This window comes from Platichthys flesus, chromosome 5 (assembly GCF_949316205.1).
Source record: "Platichthys flesus chromosome 5, fPlaFle2.1, whole genome shotgun sequence".
Taxonomy (NCBI): domain Eukaryota; kingdom Metazoa; phylum Chordata; class Actinopteri; order Pleuronectiformes; family Pleuronectidae; genus Platichthys; species Platichthys flesus.
In genome coordinates this window covers 4,708,667-4,725,141 of record NC_084949.1, presented here as the reverse complement: position 1 = coordinate 4,725,141, position 16,475 = coordinate 4,708,667, and the positions used below count along the sequence as shown (strand labels likewise).

The 16,475-nt window shown below is 40.5% G+C and overlaps 1 protein-coding gene across 4 annotated transcripts in view; it reads left to right on the top strand.

Moving 5' to 3' along the window:
- Positions 1–16,475, top strand: part of LOC133954239 (endonuclease V-like) — a 68,437-nt gene that overhangs the window by 5,960 nt on the left and 46,002 nt on the right. For all 4 annotated transcript variants that reach the window (XM_062388583.1, XM_062388588.1, XM_062388585.1 and 1 more), the window contains exons 3-7: positions 2,076–2,210; positions 4,359–4,398; positions 6,402–6,514; positions 13,571–13,639; positions 13,799–13,927. In XM_062388583.1, the coding sequence (XP_062244567.1) occupies positions 2,076–2,210; positions 4,359–4,398; positions 6,402–6,514; positions 13,571–13,639; positions 13,799–13,927 (486 nt within the window). The remainder of the gene's footprint in view (positions 1–2,075; positions 2,211–4,358; positions 4,399–6,401; positions 6,515–13,570; positions 13,640–13,798; positions 13,928–16,475) is intronic.

The window sequence follows — 16,475 nt, the reverse complement described above, 5'->3', positions numbered from 1 at the left end:
TTCTTTTTGTTTTGAGTGTTGCTTCCAGGCATCTCAGTTCTTGGTTGTGTCTCCATGTGTACCTACCTGGGGACTACAACCAGTGAGAATGTGTCTGAGTGTAGCTGGAGTTGAGCATCGCAGGCAGGATGAATCTTTATTGAGCCACAGCTGGAGGAATGGGAGGAAGGCTGTAGTGTCTTTGACAACTTATCTACACTAAAAAAATTGTATCAAAATAGATTTAAAATGTGTAAATTTCTAAAAGGAAATAAAGAATAGATTGAAAATAGATTAAGTTACAGAAATGCTCCTTTAGCCTTAAAGCCCTTCAGTGAGTGAGGTCATTGTGTGTGTTTGATTGACAGCTGAGCAGGTGGCGGTATGAAGGCACAATGGAATCAAACTTGTGTTGATTAACTGTAGCTTTATTTTAGCCTCAGTGGTGTTCAACGTAAATGACCACAGCCATCAGCATCACTGAACATCTAACCTGACTCGTGTCGATGAGTTCAGAATAGCTGTTCCCTGTGGCAATGAGTTCATAAAGCTAAGGTGTAACACAAGCGTTGTGTGTCCTTGCTTTTAGATGAGGACACATGTTTATGCTGTAGCAGGCAAAAAGCTGTTTTATTGTGAATCTGTATAATCTTGATTTAAAAGAATCCAGTTCCAACACAGCAGGTAAATCATGTATGAAAACTTTATGCAGTGTTCAGAATATGTCCAGAGCTGTAAAACAACAAGAAGGAGCAGATGTTTCATTTTGTTGCAGATGGGGGGTGTTAGGGATCATCTTGCACAGCCTGTGTGTATGACTGTGGACTGTGGACTCACACACACACTGTGCTGCACACATTATTTTCTCTGAAGCCTGAAGCTCCTGAGCCCTGACAGTGTGACTGCCTGAGCTCCATTCAACAACACACATTTTTCAGAATCACTAGTGCACTACTTTATTGATCCTCCGGTGAAATTGGGTTTTGTTCCAGTTGCTCCAACCAAGAATAGAATTATGTACAGATATACAGAATTAGAATATGAATTTAAGTAAGTAAAGAAATTATGCATTATACTACAATAAGATATATTTGTAATTTGATTAAATTAAAGACAATATAAACAGCTGACACAATAATGATATTATACTTAAGAGAGAGGACAGACTACATGGCCTCTTTTAGCCATGGAGCTTCGGTGATCCAGTGAAGAATGTTTTATCCTCTATTCCTATGATCTGTTAAAGATTAACCACTGCAGATACTCCCAACTGATCTGATATTTCTTAATATAAATTGTAGCAAGCTAACCCCTCTTCTTACACACATACAAGAAGGATTAAACACACATACATGAGCTATAAAGGCAGCATTCACTCTTTTGTTCTGTTTGGGCGGCTGTGGCTGGCTCAGGAGGTAGAGCGGGTTGTCCTCTTACCAGAGGGTCAGCAGTTTGATCCCCATCTTTGGCAAGATACTGAACCCCAAATGGCCCCTGATGCCGGCAACGTATGAACGATGTTTGATAGAGAAAGTGCTGCACATAGAAACATATAAATACGGACCATTTACTATTTCTTTACTGCTGTTAACCAAAAAAAAAAAAAAAAAAAAAAAATGCATGTGATTGGACTGTAGGAGGAGCCAGAGTACATGGGGAGAACATGCACAGTCCATGCAGGAAGAACACAACAGAATCAGGATCATCTTGGCAATAGTGCTAACCCCCCCACTACTGTGCTGCCCCCACTGACCACCTCATGGTGTTAATCACTGTATGCATGGAAAGAGACCTATGTGTATGGATTTGAAAGTCCCTTTTGGACATATATATTTAACATTGTCCATACAGGAGCTTCATGCACTGATCAGACATAGGGATCTCAACTCCTCTTGACAATAGATGAGACTAAATGTTGATAATGTACACTATAAATATAGTATTGATGCAGAGTAGTGCACAAGTCAGTTATTTTTACATTGTTTGCCATCCCAGTGCTGTTATATTACAACTGTGGATTGACCCGTGGATGGACTAGCTCTTTGTACACCTGAGTATACAATCACGCAGCCACTGTGTTCACCCCCTCCTGCCAGGTGCTGTATGAGGACAGTCAGATGGTGACTCTGACAGCCCCCTACATAGCTGGTTTCCTGGCCTTCAGAGAAACCCCCTTCCTCCTGGAGGCTCTGCAGCAGCTGCAGAGGAAGCAGCCCACACTTCTTCCTCAGGTCAGCTTCTACACACACGCCCGCACACAGACAAATCATGACTTTGATGCTTTTTCAGTTTTTCTTCCCTAAGTGTCTGATGACTGCCGGCATGAGCGTACAAAGGAGAGGTAGAGACACGAGCCTGAATGAATCTCGTGCAGCTGTGAAGAAAGATCTTTTCAATTTAGGGAAAGTATTGAAATGAGTTTTGATCAGTGTTGATGAGGACGTCAATAATGTGGACCCATGTGGACCAGACCACTTCCAAATGTTTTATCCTATCTGAGTGTGTTCACAGCTGTATCACACTCCCTCGGCCCCCTGTGTGTACTTAGTCACGTGTTCCCCCTCACTCTGTAGATTTGTCTGTTCAGCTCCCCTGCGTTACCCAGTGCTTTTGCTCAAGTCCTTTGTGTTTGGATCACCTGTTTTGCATCTGGTTTGGAATCTCCCTGCCAGAGCATCTGAAGCATTGTTTTAGAATGAGAATCAGAAAATCTGCACTAATCCTATCTGCCTTCGCCTGTGTCTCTGTCAGGGTCCCTGACTCCTTAATGATGTGGCCCTCTTGTTTTTTTTGCAGTTAAGTTCTTTTTAAATGTCAAAATATTCAAATATGGTTTTGAGTTGAGTTTTGGTGTGTGACTTGTTTCTGTTTTATTTTGCATTTTTTTTTTTTTAATTAAATAAAAAAGCCAGTTTTTGGAGTAAGTGTATTTTTTACACTTAAGATTAAGCCAGATTTACTGTCTATGCCAGGTGAAAAATGGCACCAAACATAGGCCCTGCTGTGTACTACTGTATATCAAGGGAGATTTTGATGTGTTAAACAAGATCTCAGGTTCGATTGTTGTTCTTAAAATTACGCTGAATTGTACTCATTAGCCTTCAGTCAAGCTTGGCTCAGTTGTGCTTTGATTTCAATGCTAAAGGCAGCATTGTAACACACTTATGTTAGAATTAGTCATTATTGTATGCTAACATAGAAGAGACGTGTTCAATTTGGTTTGATGTTAACACGCCATATGTTCAATATTAGAAAACTTTGAATAAATAGGAGCTCTGTAGCAGTCAGTGGGGGCGGGGCAGTGTGCCTTCAGTCTGTGGACCAAGTTGAAAGAATATTTTTCTACTTCCTCGGAAGTTGCTCCGTGGGGATTTCCACAAACAGCTCACATCGAACAGGCAGGTTTAAAACTGGCATTGCACTTGTTAATCTGTGGCAGTTATGGAGCGAGTTGAGTTCTAGATAATTAATTTTGTGAACCTTCCCCTCACTTCATGCATGTGGAAAAACCCTGAATGAGTTTCAGTTTCTGGGACAAAGCTCCTGTGTTCCATCTCTCACTGTTTCTCCAAACTTCAGCTCGGTTTCCTCCTCAGCCGCACAGTCGTGTTTGTTTCAGCCCTCGTCCTCCCCTCACTCTGACTGTCTCTCTGTCACAGGAACACATGCAATCTCACTTTTGCACACGCACATTTTTACCTCCACTACAGACCCTTAATATGCATATATCTTACTGTTCACTACAGCAAAAAAAAAGTTTTGCGTTTTAAGAATGTATTGGTGTGTTAGAGCTGGAGAAAGGAGAATATTGCTTTGAGGATCTTGTCTCTTTCTAACTTCAGTTTTTTGAAGCTCAGGATGAAGATGCTGTGCTTCCTCGCTCCACATCCGACAGTGTATCAGACAGAAGCTGCAGTTGGGACCAAAGAATATAGATCATCATAATAAAAAGTTTCTCGGCAGACATCTTGAACTTTTCATGTGAGAGGGTGCAGTCGGAGCTAATAACATTAACAATGCGTCTGCTCTGCACTGTCTGAGTAGCATTACTCACTGTACCTTGTGCTTTTCCTGCTTTGACATGTCAAAATGTCTGATGCACTTAAGACCTACAAAAAGTTTTTTTTTGTATATTTTTATTGTGATTCATATATTAGCTGACATTTATGATGTTTTAGAAATGAGACATTATAAGCTGTAGCTTGTGTTGATCTCACACTGACCAAAGAAAATTGTTTACCAGCTTAGAAACGATTTAAATTGTTAACACACAAATTAATTGAATTCTGTCTTGATTTGAAAAAACATTATACAAACAAATGTCACCAGTTGAAGTATTTTCTGGTGTTGGTTGTGAATGGGTTGTGTCCTGTCTGCAGGTGGTGTTTGTGGATGGGAACGGTCTCTTCCACTACAGAGGTACGTCTACATGGTTTATTCTGCTGCGGTCAAAGTATTTCTTCCCCTGCCTGTGCTTTCTTTTTGATTTATGGATGGATAGGTTTAGGTGAGACCTTAGAATGAAGTTCACAATCTTTTTTTCGTCCATCAAACTCCCGTCACACCTGTGCTTTTCCTCTTCCCCACATGTCAAAATGTGTGCTTTGAAGGAGGTTTACTGCCTTCAGATCAACAGAGTGATTTATGGCAGGAGTTCACATTGTGTTAACAACCCTAGTGGCCTAGACAGTGGTCCTTTTTTATTTTGAGAAATGCATTCATTTACTTTGTTTTCTGGGAGTGAGATGAAAAGATCAATATTAATCTCATGAGTTTGTGTTAGGAACAGAGCTGGAGTTACTTAGCTTAAAGCCTGAGGAAAGACTTCAACTCCCTCTACAATCACAATGTGTTAGTTTACCTTTCCCTTAAGTTAAAAGGATATAACAGAGTAGAGTTGTAGAGGTTTCCTGTCTTCATGCTAATCAAATCTAACTGTGTCCTGACTTGAACTCTGTACCTACATCAGTAGATGTATACATAAATGAAACAGAATAAGTGTATAAATAAATAGATAAAGAAATAGCCTTTTTCATTGCAAACCGTATTTATCTATTTACTCATTCACGTATTTTTTGTCACAAATTCACATCTGTTGTAGTATAATAATTTTAACCAATCAAATAATAAGCTTCAATCAAATGTAGTAGGAATGTATTTAGAGACCGATTAATGCAAATTAGGATTAGAAACTCTCAAAATGTTGAGCTGCTCCTTTACACAGTTTTCTAACAAGGAGACTTTTTGCCAGAGACTCCTGAAAAACATTTTATTTTATTGATGTAAATACATTAATTCCCACATTGAAATTCAGGATAACTTGATTTCAGCGGCTGAGGGGGTAGACCGCTCTACCCGGTCAAACTCTAACCAGAAGATCGGTGGTTAGCTGGTTTTTGAAGACACATTATTGTGGTGACACAACTTAACCAGCATTGGAGACAGCATTTCCATATATAGTAGCATTTATAAGATTTAATATTGAAGCTGTCATGTCTCATGTGGGTCATCAGGTACAATGGGAGTTCCAAGAAATTATCCAAGCTCTAGTTTTTAGTTGTGCAAACTTTAGATATATGGTGAGTAACTTTGGGATCAACCTAGTTCTCAATAGAGTAGAGCAAGACGAGTCTAGATTGATGATTAAATATATTTTTTTCTTTTGAACTCAGGAGATAAAAGTATTGATTTAACGAGAAGTTTCTGTAAGGATTATTTGGTGAAAAGTAATTGGCAAGGGGTCATGATCCCATATTACCATACAATATGTTTCAGTGTTAAATACATGTTCAATAAGAGGGTCAGATGTTAAGAGGCAGTTATGCACCAAATAATTGAATGCTGGGGAACTTGCATGAGTGTTTGAATACATTCCTCATAAACTTGTTTGCTGCAGTTTGGGAACTATACCATAGGAAACATTTGGGTCCAACAGACGGTTTTACAATCGTCTGTCTGTCATTTCTGTCTGTGAAATTCAATGGATTGCACACAAGCCATTGAATTTCACAGACAGAAATGAATATTGTACAGTTAAATATTCCATAGGTGTTTGTGGTTGACTGGGAGCAGGGCTGGTTGTGTAGTGTAACTGCTGCAGAACGGAACGACCTGTGATACCGCTCCAACAGACACTTAGGGTGGATCAGTCTGTCGCTGAAGGAGCTTCTCCGTGATGTGATGGTGTCCTGCAGGGGGGGGGGGGTTCCCCGCCTTGATCTGGAGGCCGTGTCTGTCCTCTGTATTCTGTCAAAATGGAGAAAAATATCTCTAACTGAGCTAGTGTTGCTGTAACAGGCTGCCCCTAGGGATGCAACATCTTACCAACTGTAAATGTGAGTTTTCAAAATAAAATGGGCAACATGCAGCATTAAAAAGTAACTTTAACTAACTCAGGTCTTGTCACTGTTTGCACCCAGCAGAGTTCGGCCTGGCGTGTCATCTGGGAGTGCTATCAGGACTGCCGTGTGTGGGCGTGGCCAAGAACCTGCTGCAGGTGCAGGGGGTGAACAAGGATGAGGAGCACCAGTCGCAGGTGAGATTATAGCCCCTTTGAAGGTTTTATATATAATGTATAGGTGATAAGTTTAAAACTAAACATTTGGGTTGGCTGTCGTTCCGGAGTTACAGCGGGTCGTTCACTTATCAGAACCAGGCCCGTTTGATCCCTGACTCCTCCATTCTGCGTGCCGTGATACTGGCAAGATGCAGAACCCCAAGTTACTCTTGACCGCTGGGCCGGCAGTGTTTGAGTGTATGACAGAGGAAGTGCTGGTTATTTAGGGACTTTCAGGACGACGCCATCTTCATTTCCTCGCCCTCGCTTTGACAACTAGGTCAGGAGGCCACCTGTTAATCTCCTAGTCCACAAGCTCCATGGTTTAGTTGATATTGACCTTCGATAAAGAGCGATAGATAAGATCTAGGTGAGAAAAACAAATTCATTCCCCCAAAAATAAGTACTTAATATCTTATATTGAGTTATCATAGTCAAGGTGCACTCTTAACTACATATATTAAAAGACAGGTGGCAATACCATTTCCTTTAAATGTGTACATATGCCTCCCTTGTAGAAGAGATGCCAAGTCGAGTCCATAGATGTTTTATTTGAGTTTTTCAAAGTGAAAGTCACCTTTTTCTGTTGTGTTTACAGCTCACTGGATTAAAAAAAAAAACAAATGTCAGAGGGACGAAGGACAGAATCCTCAATTGCTTTTCAATGTGCGTCTGTGTGTGCATGTGAACTCACACTTGCAAGTCTATTTGTATGCTTGTGCATGTGTGCGTTGGTTTCTACATTGTGACTTTTAATACAAGCCAAGGCCTCCTTGTGTAGCTAATGCTAAGGCAACTTTTTGAATACAAATCAAGCTGGAACAAATGGCTGCTTGTCAAAGTATACCTGCGGGACAGCAGAATGTGGATGTCATTAATATGCAAATGTTCACTTTGCTCCTCAGTTACCTGTTGAGGACAGAACCAAAACCAGCTGAACTTAGGTTTGTCTGATGAACTGATCTGATGGCAGCGGCAATAGCAGAACAAAAACAGAAAGATCTTGTCATTATTTAGAAGGATTTAGGGGGAATTGGGATAATCTGAGACATCGGTTCATGTGGGACACTTAAACACTGCCACACACACCAATTGTGAACAGGATTGTGATTTATCAATTACATTATCTGATAAGATTTGCACATTTGAATAACTTCTTTGTGTGGACTGTTATACAGACTGCTGCTGTATACACGTGGTGTCTGGAGAATTGGAAAAAGTTCCCCACTGGGACATTTCTAGTGAACACCGTCTCAAGTTGGAACAACTCTGAATTTCTGCGGAAACTTTGACTTTTACAAACCATTTAACATAATATTACTATCAGCTCTAAATCGAAGCTTTAATTGTTAAGTTTATAAACTTTTGCCACTTGCAAACTGTGATCCTCTCTCACAAGCTTCATATATCAAACTTTAGGACAATACAGCTGAACACCACTAAGACCAAGGAGATGGTGGTAGACTCGAGGGGGTCAGTGTGGAGGTGGTCAACACATTCAAATATTTAAGAGTCCATATGGACAAAAAACTGGACTGGTCAGCAAATGTGGACGCAATCTACAAGAAGGGTCAGAGCCGGCTCGACTTCCTGAGGAGGTTGAGGTCGTTCAACATCTGCAACAAACTCCTGCGCATTTTCTACCAGTCTGTTGTTGCCAGCGTCCTTTTTTATGCTGTTGTGTGCTGGGGAGGCAGTATAAAGAAGAGGGATGCAAGGCAACTGGATAGGCTGGTGAGGAAGGCGGGAGCTGTCATTGGCTCTGAACTGGACTGCCTCACAACAGTGGCAGAGAGCAGGACCCTGAGTAGGTTGCGGTCTATCTTGGACAATGAGCACCACCCACTTCACAAAACACGCATAGGTCAGAGGAGCGTTTTCAGTGGCAGACTCCTGTCTTGCTCATCGGAAAGGATGAGGAGGTCCTTTGTCCCCAGGGCCATTCGGCTTCATAACGCCACACAGAAGGAGAGTGGGTGGGAGAGATCTTCCTGGCATGAGTCGACCATATTCGAGGCACCTATTGCACTTCTGTCCGTCCTGGGAGAGGGATCCCTCACATGTGGCTCTCTCTGAGGTTTCTACGTATTTTTACCCTGTTAAAGGGTTTTTTCGTAGTTTTTCCTTATTCATGCTGAGGGTTAAGGACAGAGGGTGTCACGCCCTGTTATAGCCCATGAGAAGAATTGTAACTTGTGAATATGGGCTATACAGGTAAAATTTGATTTATTGATTGATTGATTGATATTCTTATATATTTATATATATATATATATATATTTCTGCTGTTTTTATAATATAAATACAGTTTAGATTTTGTTGTACTATCCACTCCAGCAGCACAAAATCACTTTAATACTGGACACTGACACAATCACATCATTGCATTCCATACCTGTATCTGTATATATGCTCTCCGTATGTGATGTATGTGGTGTATGTGATTTATGTATATATGTCAGTGATGTGTTAAGTGTACAAGCTACTGGATGATCTGAATTTCCCTAGGGATTAATAAAGTATCCATCTATCTATCTATCTATCTAATGTGCATATGTTTTAAATCATAATATGCATATGCACCATCTGATCCTTGTTCTCTGCTATTAAATGGAATGCAAATAGGTAGCAATGTGATGTTTAAAAGCTCTGAAGCTCTGAAACGCATGAACAATACACATTTTGTTTACATCGTCCATGTTTTTGACACATTCCAAAAGCACATCAGTTAAGTTGAGTGACTTCACAACACGGGAAATAGGACGGTCTGAGGAGCATGCACGTGAATGCACACTGTGTTTTTAATACATGCCATCCCCATGGGGGGTGGTTAAAACAGGATCCTGAGTGATTCAGGGAGCACAACCTGATTCAAACCAAAACAGACATGACAAGAACACGCAGAGCTCTGATGTGACAGTGATAACAAATGAGCTCTCTCTTTGGGGAAAATGTCAAGATGCAAATTCTTCGTAGATTATGTTGATCTGTGTCAGATCAGCGACAGGCGTTTCCTGTAATGCTGCCGACAAGTGCTTTTCAAAATGGAACCTGAGTGCACGGCTGTAGCACTCGTCTGCTACACTGTTAACTTAATTATTTGGCAATACTCTGTTTGTAGCCTCAGCCGTCCTCACGCAGGAGTGCTACATGGTCATCCAATTCTCTGTAGGAGCATATCGATCTCCCTTGATAAGTGTTAGTGGCGTTAAGAGTCCAGAAACTGTTGGTTTCTATCTGCTGTGGGAAGCAGAGCCACCTCCTGAGTACGCAGTCACCCACATCCTCTGATACAATCTGTGGCTCGGACATGTTCATTTTAGGTATCAGGTATCATCTGCATCACACGCCCATGCCACCGTGTCTTTGGGCTCAAGCGATAAGATTTGGCTCAGTGGCTGTGCAGGAAACTTTAGATCTCCCCTCCCGTCCATGCTGATCTAATTGTCACTCCCTGGGGCTTGGTCTCATTTGTCTACAGGCACACACATTATTGTGAGGCCTTGAGTCAACACCAGCTTTGCCGTTTCATCGCTTGGTTTGGAAATTAGCTTTGAAGTAATCTGTGAAACACGAGCCATATCAGGCTCCCGACCAAACTTCAGAAAATTAGCCATTAAGAAATACGATTATCCATTACTGGCTCTACACGATCACCGCCACGTACCATTGACAAGCAATATGCTGCCATACTTAAATGTTATAGAGCGTGTCCAAAAACATTTCCAGCACTCTGAGAGCTTTCAACAAGCAACATGCAGTTTGAGAAGTGTCTCTGAAGGTTCCAGAAAGAACTCTGTCTCTGTTAGACAAATTAAATATGCAGGTCTTGTGTGTGTGTGTGTGGAAATAAAATACTTTAACAAAATTTGTTATATTTATACAATTTGTTACAAGATGTAGTTAGATTGTTACAAATACATAATAATTATAACTGCTAGTTTACACACTAAACTTTGAAGAGCTTAAAGGATACAATCAGCATTATGAGAAATGTACTCTTTATCTTGCTGAGGAAGAGAAGATTCATATCACCTTTAATGGTTGTGTGTTACTTGTTCAAATTAAGAGATTAAGTATCTGTTATGTTTTTGCAGTTAGTAAACCTGGAGTAAGGATATATTTGTGCATTCACATGGGGTCGTAACACTCCCCCAAAAAAGTAGTTCCCAACTCGGAAAGTCATGTGCAAACCAGCTCAAGGCGGTAGGTTTCTTTGTGTTTAAATATGGATCAGAAACAACTTTGTTGGGGCACAAATCATCCTGACTTTGGAAAATAAAAGCTATTCTACCTCGCCCGCAGACCAAATTAATACATCTTGTGATATTACAATTTTTTAGCATATAATTGATAGTGACTGTGAATAGGTTCTTTTAAATTAGTTGAATTTGTTGTATTGGTATAAATAATGCACTTTATTTAAATTTAGCTGTCCCTTCCCTTTAGTCTATATATATTCTTATATATAGACTAAACCTTTAAATCAAGAAAAGCAGTAGTATGAGAACTTTGTTATTCCAGTCTGATATAGACTTTTTTTTCACGCTTCACCATTAAAAAATAGTCCCACTGATTTGTTTAGTCGAGAGTCTTTGCAGTGTAGTCCCCTCAGTAGTCCATTAAAAGACATTCTATACACGCATCCTATTGACGTGTTGTTGAACAAAACCCTCCATCGCTCCCTGCTCTCTAGCTGCTCTGTTGCTGGCAGCTGAGTTTTCACAGGATGTAACAATGTGTCTGTGCTCGAACAGAACCAGGGGAGTGCGGTGTGTTCTTATCTGAAACAAGAGATATGAAAGAGGAGAGACAATGTTTCCTTTCTCCGGTTTTGTCCTTGATTCACTTTTGGAAAATGATATCCTTGTCGGAAGTTCCCCATTGCTCAGCTCTCTTCTGATCTCACCTCTCTCTCTACCTCCACCTTGCTCGCCTCCTCTCTTACTCCATCCCCTTTTGTCCCCTTTCCTCTCTTCTCATCTCCTTTTCTTCTCCCCCCCGCTTTGTCTCTGTTATTTTTTCACATTGATGGCCTGGCTGTAACTCAAACTAGTGTGTTATTGATGACTTACACTGTCTTTCTGCTGCACTTGCTTCGTAAGGGCCAACTCTCTTGCTAACACACAGACACACACACACACACGCACACACGCACACACGCACACACACACACACACATGCCGCTGGCCACATCCCAGCTGGGATTGGAGGCCCTGTGTGGCCCCTCCTGTCTCCCTGCTGGATGCTTGCTGTAATCATTCATAGTAGAGTGGACACGCCATCCATCATGATGGCTAAGCTCCCTTCATGGCCCTGGCCCATAACCCACCGCACACCTGTCAACAACAGACAACATCACTGTGTCTGACTTTGCTCGGTCTCCTCGACTGTGAGAGCAAAACTTTTGTTTCTATGAAGGGAAATGAGGAGGTGGTTTTTAAAAGGCAGTTACCTTGATGTCTTCCTCCACAAGCTCGACTAACCCATTAGATATCAAAGTCTGTGCATCAAGTTTTATTAAACTGATATATTTTGTAGGTTATTTTTCTTTGTATGATTTTAATGCCAGATTAACATATGAACCCACTGATGTGAGAAGAGAGCCAAAAACGTAGGAGTCGGTGTGGACAATCATCAGATATTTATGGATGGCTACTGGCTTATTATAGATTAATTACAATTACATTGAATCAGAGTCTGCCATAGACATTGTGTCCATAGAGTTTAAAGATATAACATATATATCTATTCATTCAAATATATACATATATATGTGTATCTGAATAAAGCCATAAACAACAAAAAAAGATAAAATTGCATATCCAGAGTGTAAGCAGTCATACAACTTTTAATACAACTTGGGTTGGCAATGATGTCATCTCTGTGGAGTGAAATGGAATTGGTGAAGAAAATTTGTATTGGCTTCTGTGTGTCTGTAGGATTCACACAGTGGCTGATAAACGTTACACAAGGCAGCATTAAGACTGGGACAACAGTCATGTAAGAGAAGCAGCTTTTACTCTCACAATGTTCCTCTTCACTCATTAATGACTAAGTGTGTGTACATGACCATCGGCATCTTCACAAGTTGTTCATGTACATATAGACCAGGAGGCTTCTTCAGTTCTGTCTGATTAATGTGAGGTTTCAGGTATTTGTTAGGTTAGAACTAAGAACTGAGACAAAATCCTCTTAGTACATGAACTCATACAAGAGCCTTGTGGAATTAATAGATGTTGAATTCTGTCATTATTAATTAAAGTTTACGAGTAAAAGTAAAATTATTATTGAGTATATTTGAGTAACTCTACTCTTCTTCAGCTGGTTTCTTCATGGTTTTAAATCACGGCAGTCATCTTGTCTTCTTTAGTGTGTCACTGTTTATCATCATGTTGTGTTCTTTTTTTTAATCCTTATTCTTGCTCTCAGCATGAACAGTTTTTGGTTAATCTTTATTTTTACCCTGACTTATTTACACCCTGACTTTGTGTTAAGACACCAAACAGAACAGTAGTTTGACAAAAAGAATGTCAAGAAATTATGAAAAGTAATAATAAAGATAATTTGCTTTAATTGATTCTAATACCCCCAGCCCCCCAAGAAAAACTTTTTCGTCAGCCATAGGGAAATTTGCTGCAAATGTTTGCCTTTTGTTTTATTTGAAGGGTTGCTGTACAATCTGATATACTTCACTAATGTTCACCATGTTGAAGGCATGAGTCACACTTGAAGATGCTTTGGTGCAACTTTATTCTCCAAATAATGTGTGTGAGTTATACTCAGTGAGTGTTCAGGCAGGTGAATTAGACTCTGGACTTTTCAATGACCGTAGTGTTTTTAAAAAAAAATTTAGTTTGATAGAATCTTGAAACGGTTTCAATTGGACATGAAAGCCAAGACACTCTGAGGTTAAAGATAAAGCTTGTGAATCCTCTCCAGAGTGTTAATAGTTTGTCTCAGTTTGCTGCATTTTGCTCTGGAATGCTGTACATCCTTCTCTGACTTTGATTTTTTGTTCCTTTGCCTCCGCAGATCGCTGCTCTGCAGAAAGGAGGAGACAGCTTCCCACTCACTGCTGCCTCAGGCAAAGTGCTCGGAAAGGTGCGGCGAAGGACAAATGCACACTAATAGAAACAAATAGTTTTCGCCAAGGTGTTGTTTTTCTGCTGCTGCCACCAGAGAACACACACCCTGCTAGAAGTCAAACTCAAGAAAGTGTCATGAAGAGAGGTGAATGTTGAACGGTAACTCTGTGTGCAGGCGCTGCGTAGCTCTGATAAGAGCTCCAAGCCAGTTTACGTGTCCGTGGGCCACAAGATCAGCCTGGATACAGCTGTACGCCTCACACACTCCTGCTGCCGCTACCGGGTCCCCGAGCCCATCAGACAGGTACACACACACACACACAGACACACACAGACATACACAGTGACACACAGACACACAGACACACGCATACACACGCACTCAGTCAATAAGGAATTCTTTAGCAGAGTGACAGAAAGAAGTCACCAGATATACTGTACATTGAGTAATGGTTGGTGTGCATTGTACATGGTATGCACTTGGACATAATATACCAGATCCACAGCATTCTTAAAATTCAAGTCCATGTTGAGCAGAAATATGTTTCAGCATTCTGCTAGGTTCTCTTCCATTCTATGGACATTATCAGTATCTTCCTTAGGACTTTCTTCCTCTTTCATGTTTCCAGTTTCCAGAAGCGTAGAGGCATCAGTTTGATGTCATTCTAAAATGTACGAGATTGACAGAAGGAATCGATAAACTGTATTGGATTCCAATGGTTTAGACATCTTAGAACCAGTCCTCAAGTGGAACTTGTCGATTCTCATAACTATAAATACATATCCATACACATCATAAAAGGTAACATCACAACAGGTCTTTGGGGAGTAGACTGCATTTGTGACAACATTTTTATAAAGCCAGTTGTGTCTAATACATGTTTTCAGGTAATGTCACTTGGGGCTGGAGTTGATACGTTTTTAAAGCAACTGCTGCTATTACAAACCTGAACCTTGCATTGTGGGTAATGTGAACACCAGGTTTTGACAAGTCAGAAAAGTGTTTGAACAAAAGATATTTGCATCAGTGTTTGATTCTTTCAAACAAAACAAATAATTTGACAGGGTCAAACAAATGCTTTGGCAAATTGGTGAAATTCTCTTTTAATAGGAATTAATGTGAAAACAGGTCTTACTGGAGGATGGACAAGAAGATATCCGTAAACCTTTAAGTAACTGATTTTGAATAACACAAAATGGAGAAGAGACTGTATCCTTACATGGGTTATTGATTATGTTGATAATCACATCTCATGAACATGCACCACCTAATGTTCAAACCTTATAACAAAAACACGAAAATTTAAGAGGTTTAGTGAACAAATATTATGTTGTTCATACAGTATTTATTTGTGTTTCCAACTGTCAGTGTATATTATATCATCATCTGCATTAAGCAATATAATAAATTGAATGAAATCTTTGCCCAGAGATGGTGATTAAGATCACTAATAATTACCAGGATGGGTGGGCAAAGGAAATTAATGTCCTGGAGGGTTATTTTACAGCTTTAATGAGTCCTGTCATATAGAAATAGTTATTGTTTTGACTGCATTCTGCATTTTCTGTTGAAAATAGGGTCATAAAAAGTTCAGTCTTAAAACATAAAAGCACCCACTGACTGTCATTTTGGGGAAGAAAGGAAGACAAAAAACCTGACCTGAATTGATCCCTCCTCCACCCTCAGGCTCTTTTTCTTTCTTCCACTAGGCTGTGCTGTGCTTCTACTGCTCAGCAGGATTTCACCTTCACTGAACAGAAAACCCACTTTCAGACCGATGAGCGCACACACGCCTCTCAAAATCAGTTTTTTAACCAAGAAAGCTTACTCTCCCCTCCTGTGTGTGTGTTTATTTCATCAAAGTGTGAATGAGATGTGTTTAGCTGGTGAGACGAGGAGGAAGCAGCAGGGACTGAGTGTGGACATCGGACAGAACCAGGGACACTCTCACCCTCTCACTCTGTCCAATCACTGACATCTCTGTCTCACTGTCCGACCCTTCTCTGAAGTCCACGTTCTCCTTTTTTCTGTCTGTCTCTTGCTTTTGCCTTGTGTTCTCTATCTCTATCTGTCCCACTGATATTTTCTATTCTGTTTACTGCTGACATCACAGAAAGCAGCCCCTCACAGATCCAGCTCCGGAGAGTGTCATGTTCAGAGCTGAACCCAGACTATAAAAGTCGAGCTGCTGTATCCTCCCCTTTGTCAGACACGTGCATTGGACAACAAGACGGCCCAAACAGGACACACAGATGTCATTATTGGTTTGAAAATATGTAATTTGTCCGGAGTCTTGTATATCAATAGCAATGTCGGTTGTTCATGCTTAACCGCACTCAGCCGCTAAAGGTTGCCAGTGTCTCTCTGGCAGATGTCAAGCTGTGGTTCATTCAGACCAGTGTTGGGTTTCGCCAGAAAAGGGCACAGTCTATGTTTATATTCAGGAGAGACCCATTGTTAACTGGCATCAGCAGCTTATTGGAGGAACCGTTCGGGAGCAGATATAACAACAGGTTGGACAGACGGTTATAGAACAGAATCTATTTACCTACTAATTCCATAAAAGCCTGTGTTTATGTGGAACAAATATCTCAGAAATAGGTCAGCTAATCAACTACAAACTAGACATGTTTATTGTAAATTAACTGAGAAATTGCAGTGCAAAATTTGGTTCTATTTAACATGACAATTTATAAAATATTTATAAATATTTTCTAATAGGCAACCGGCACTGTGTAGCAGTTATTAGGAGCAGGGCAGTGGACAGAGCTGAACATGTCTTTTATGACATTTGATGATGTTATTATGTTTATTTCACCATATTAGACTGACACATTCACCGGAGTCCTGG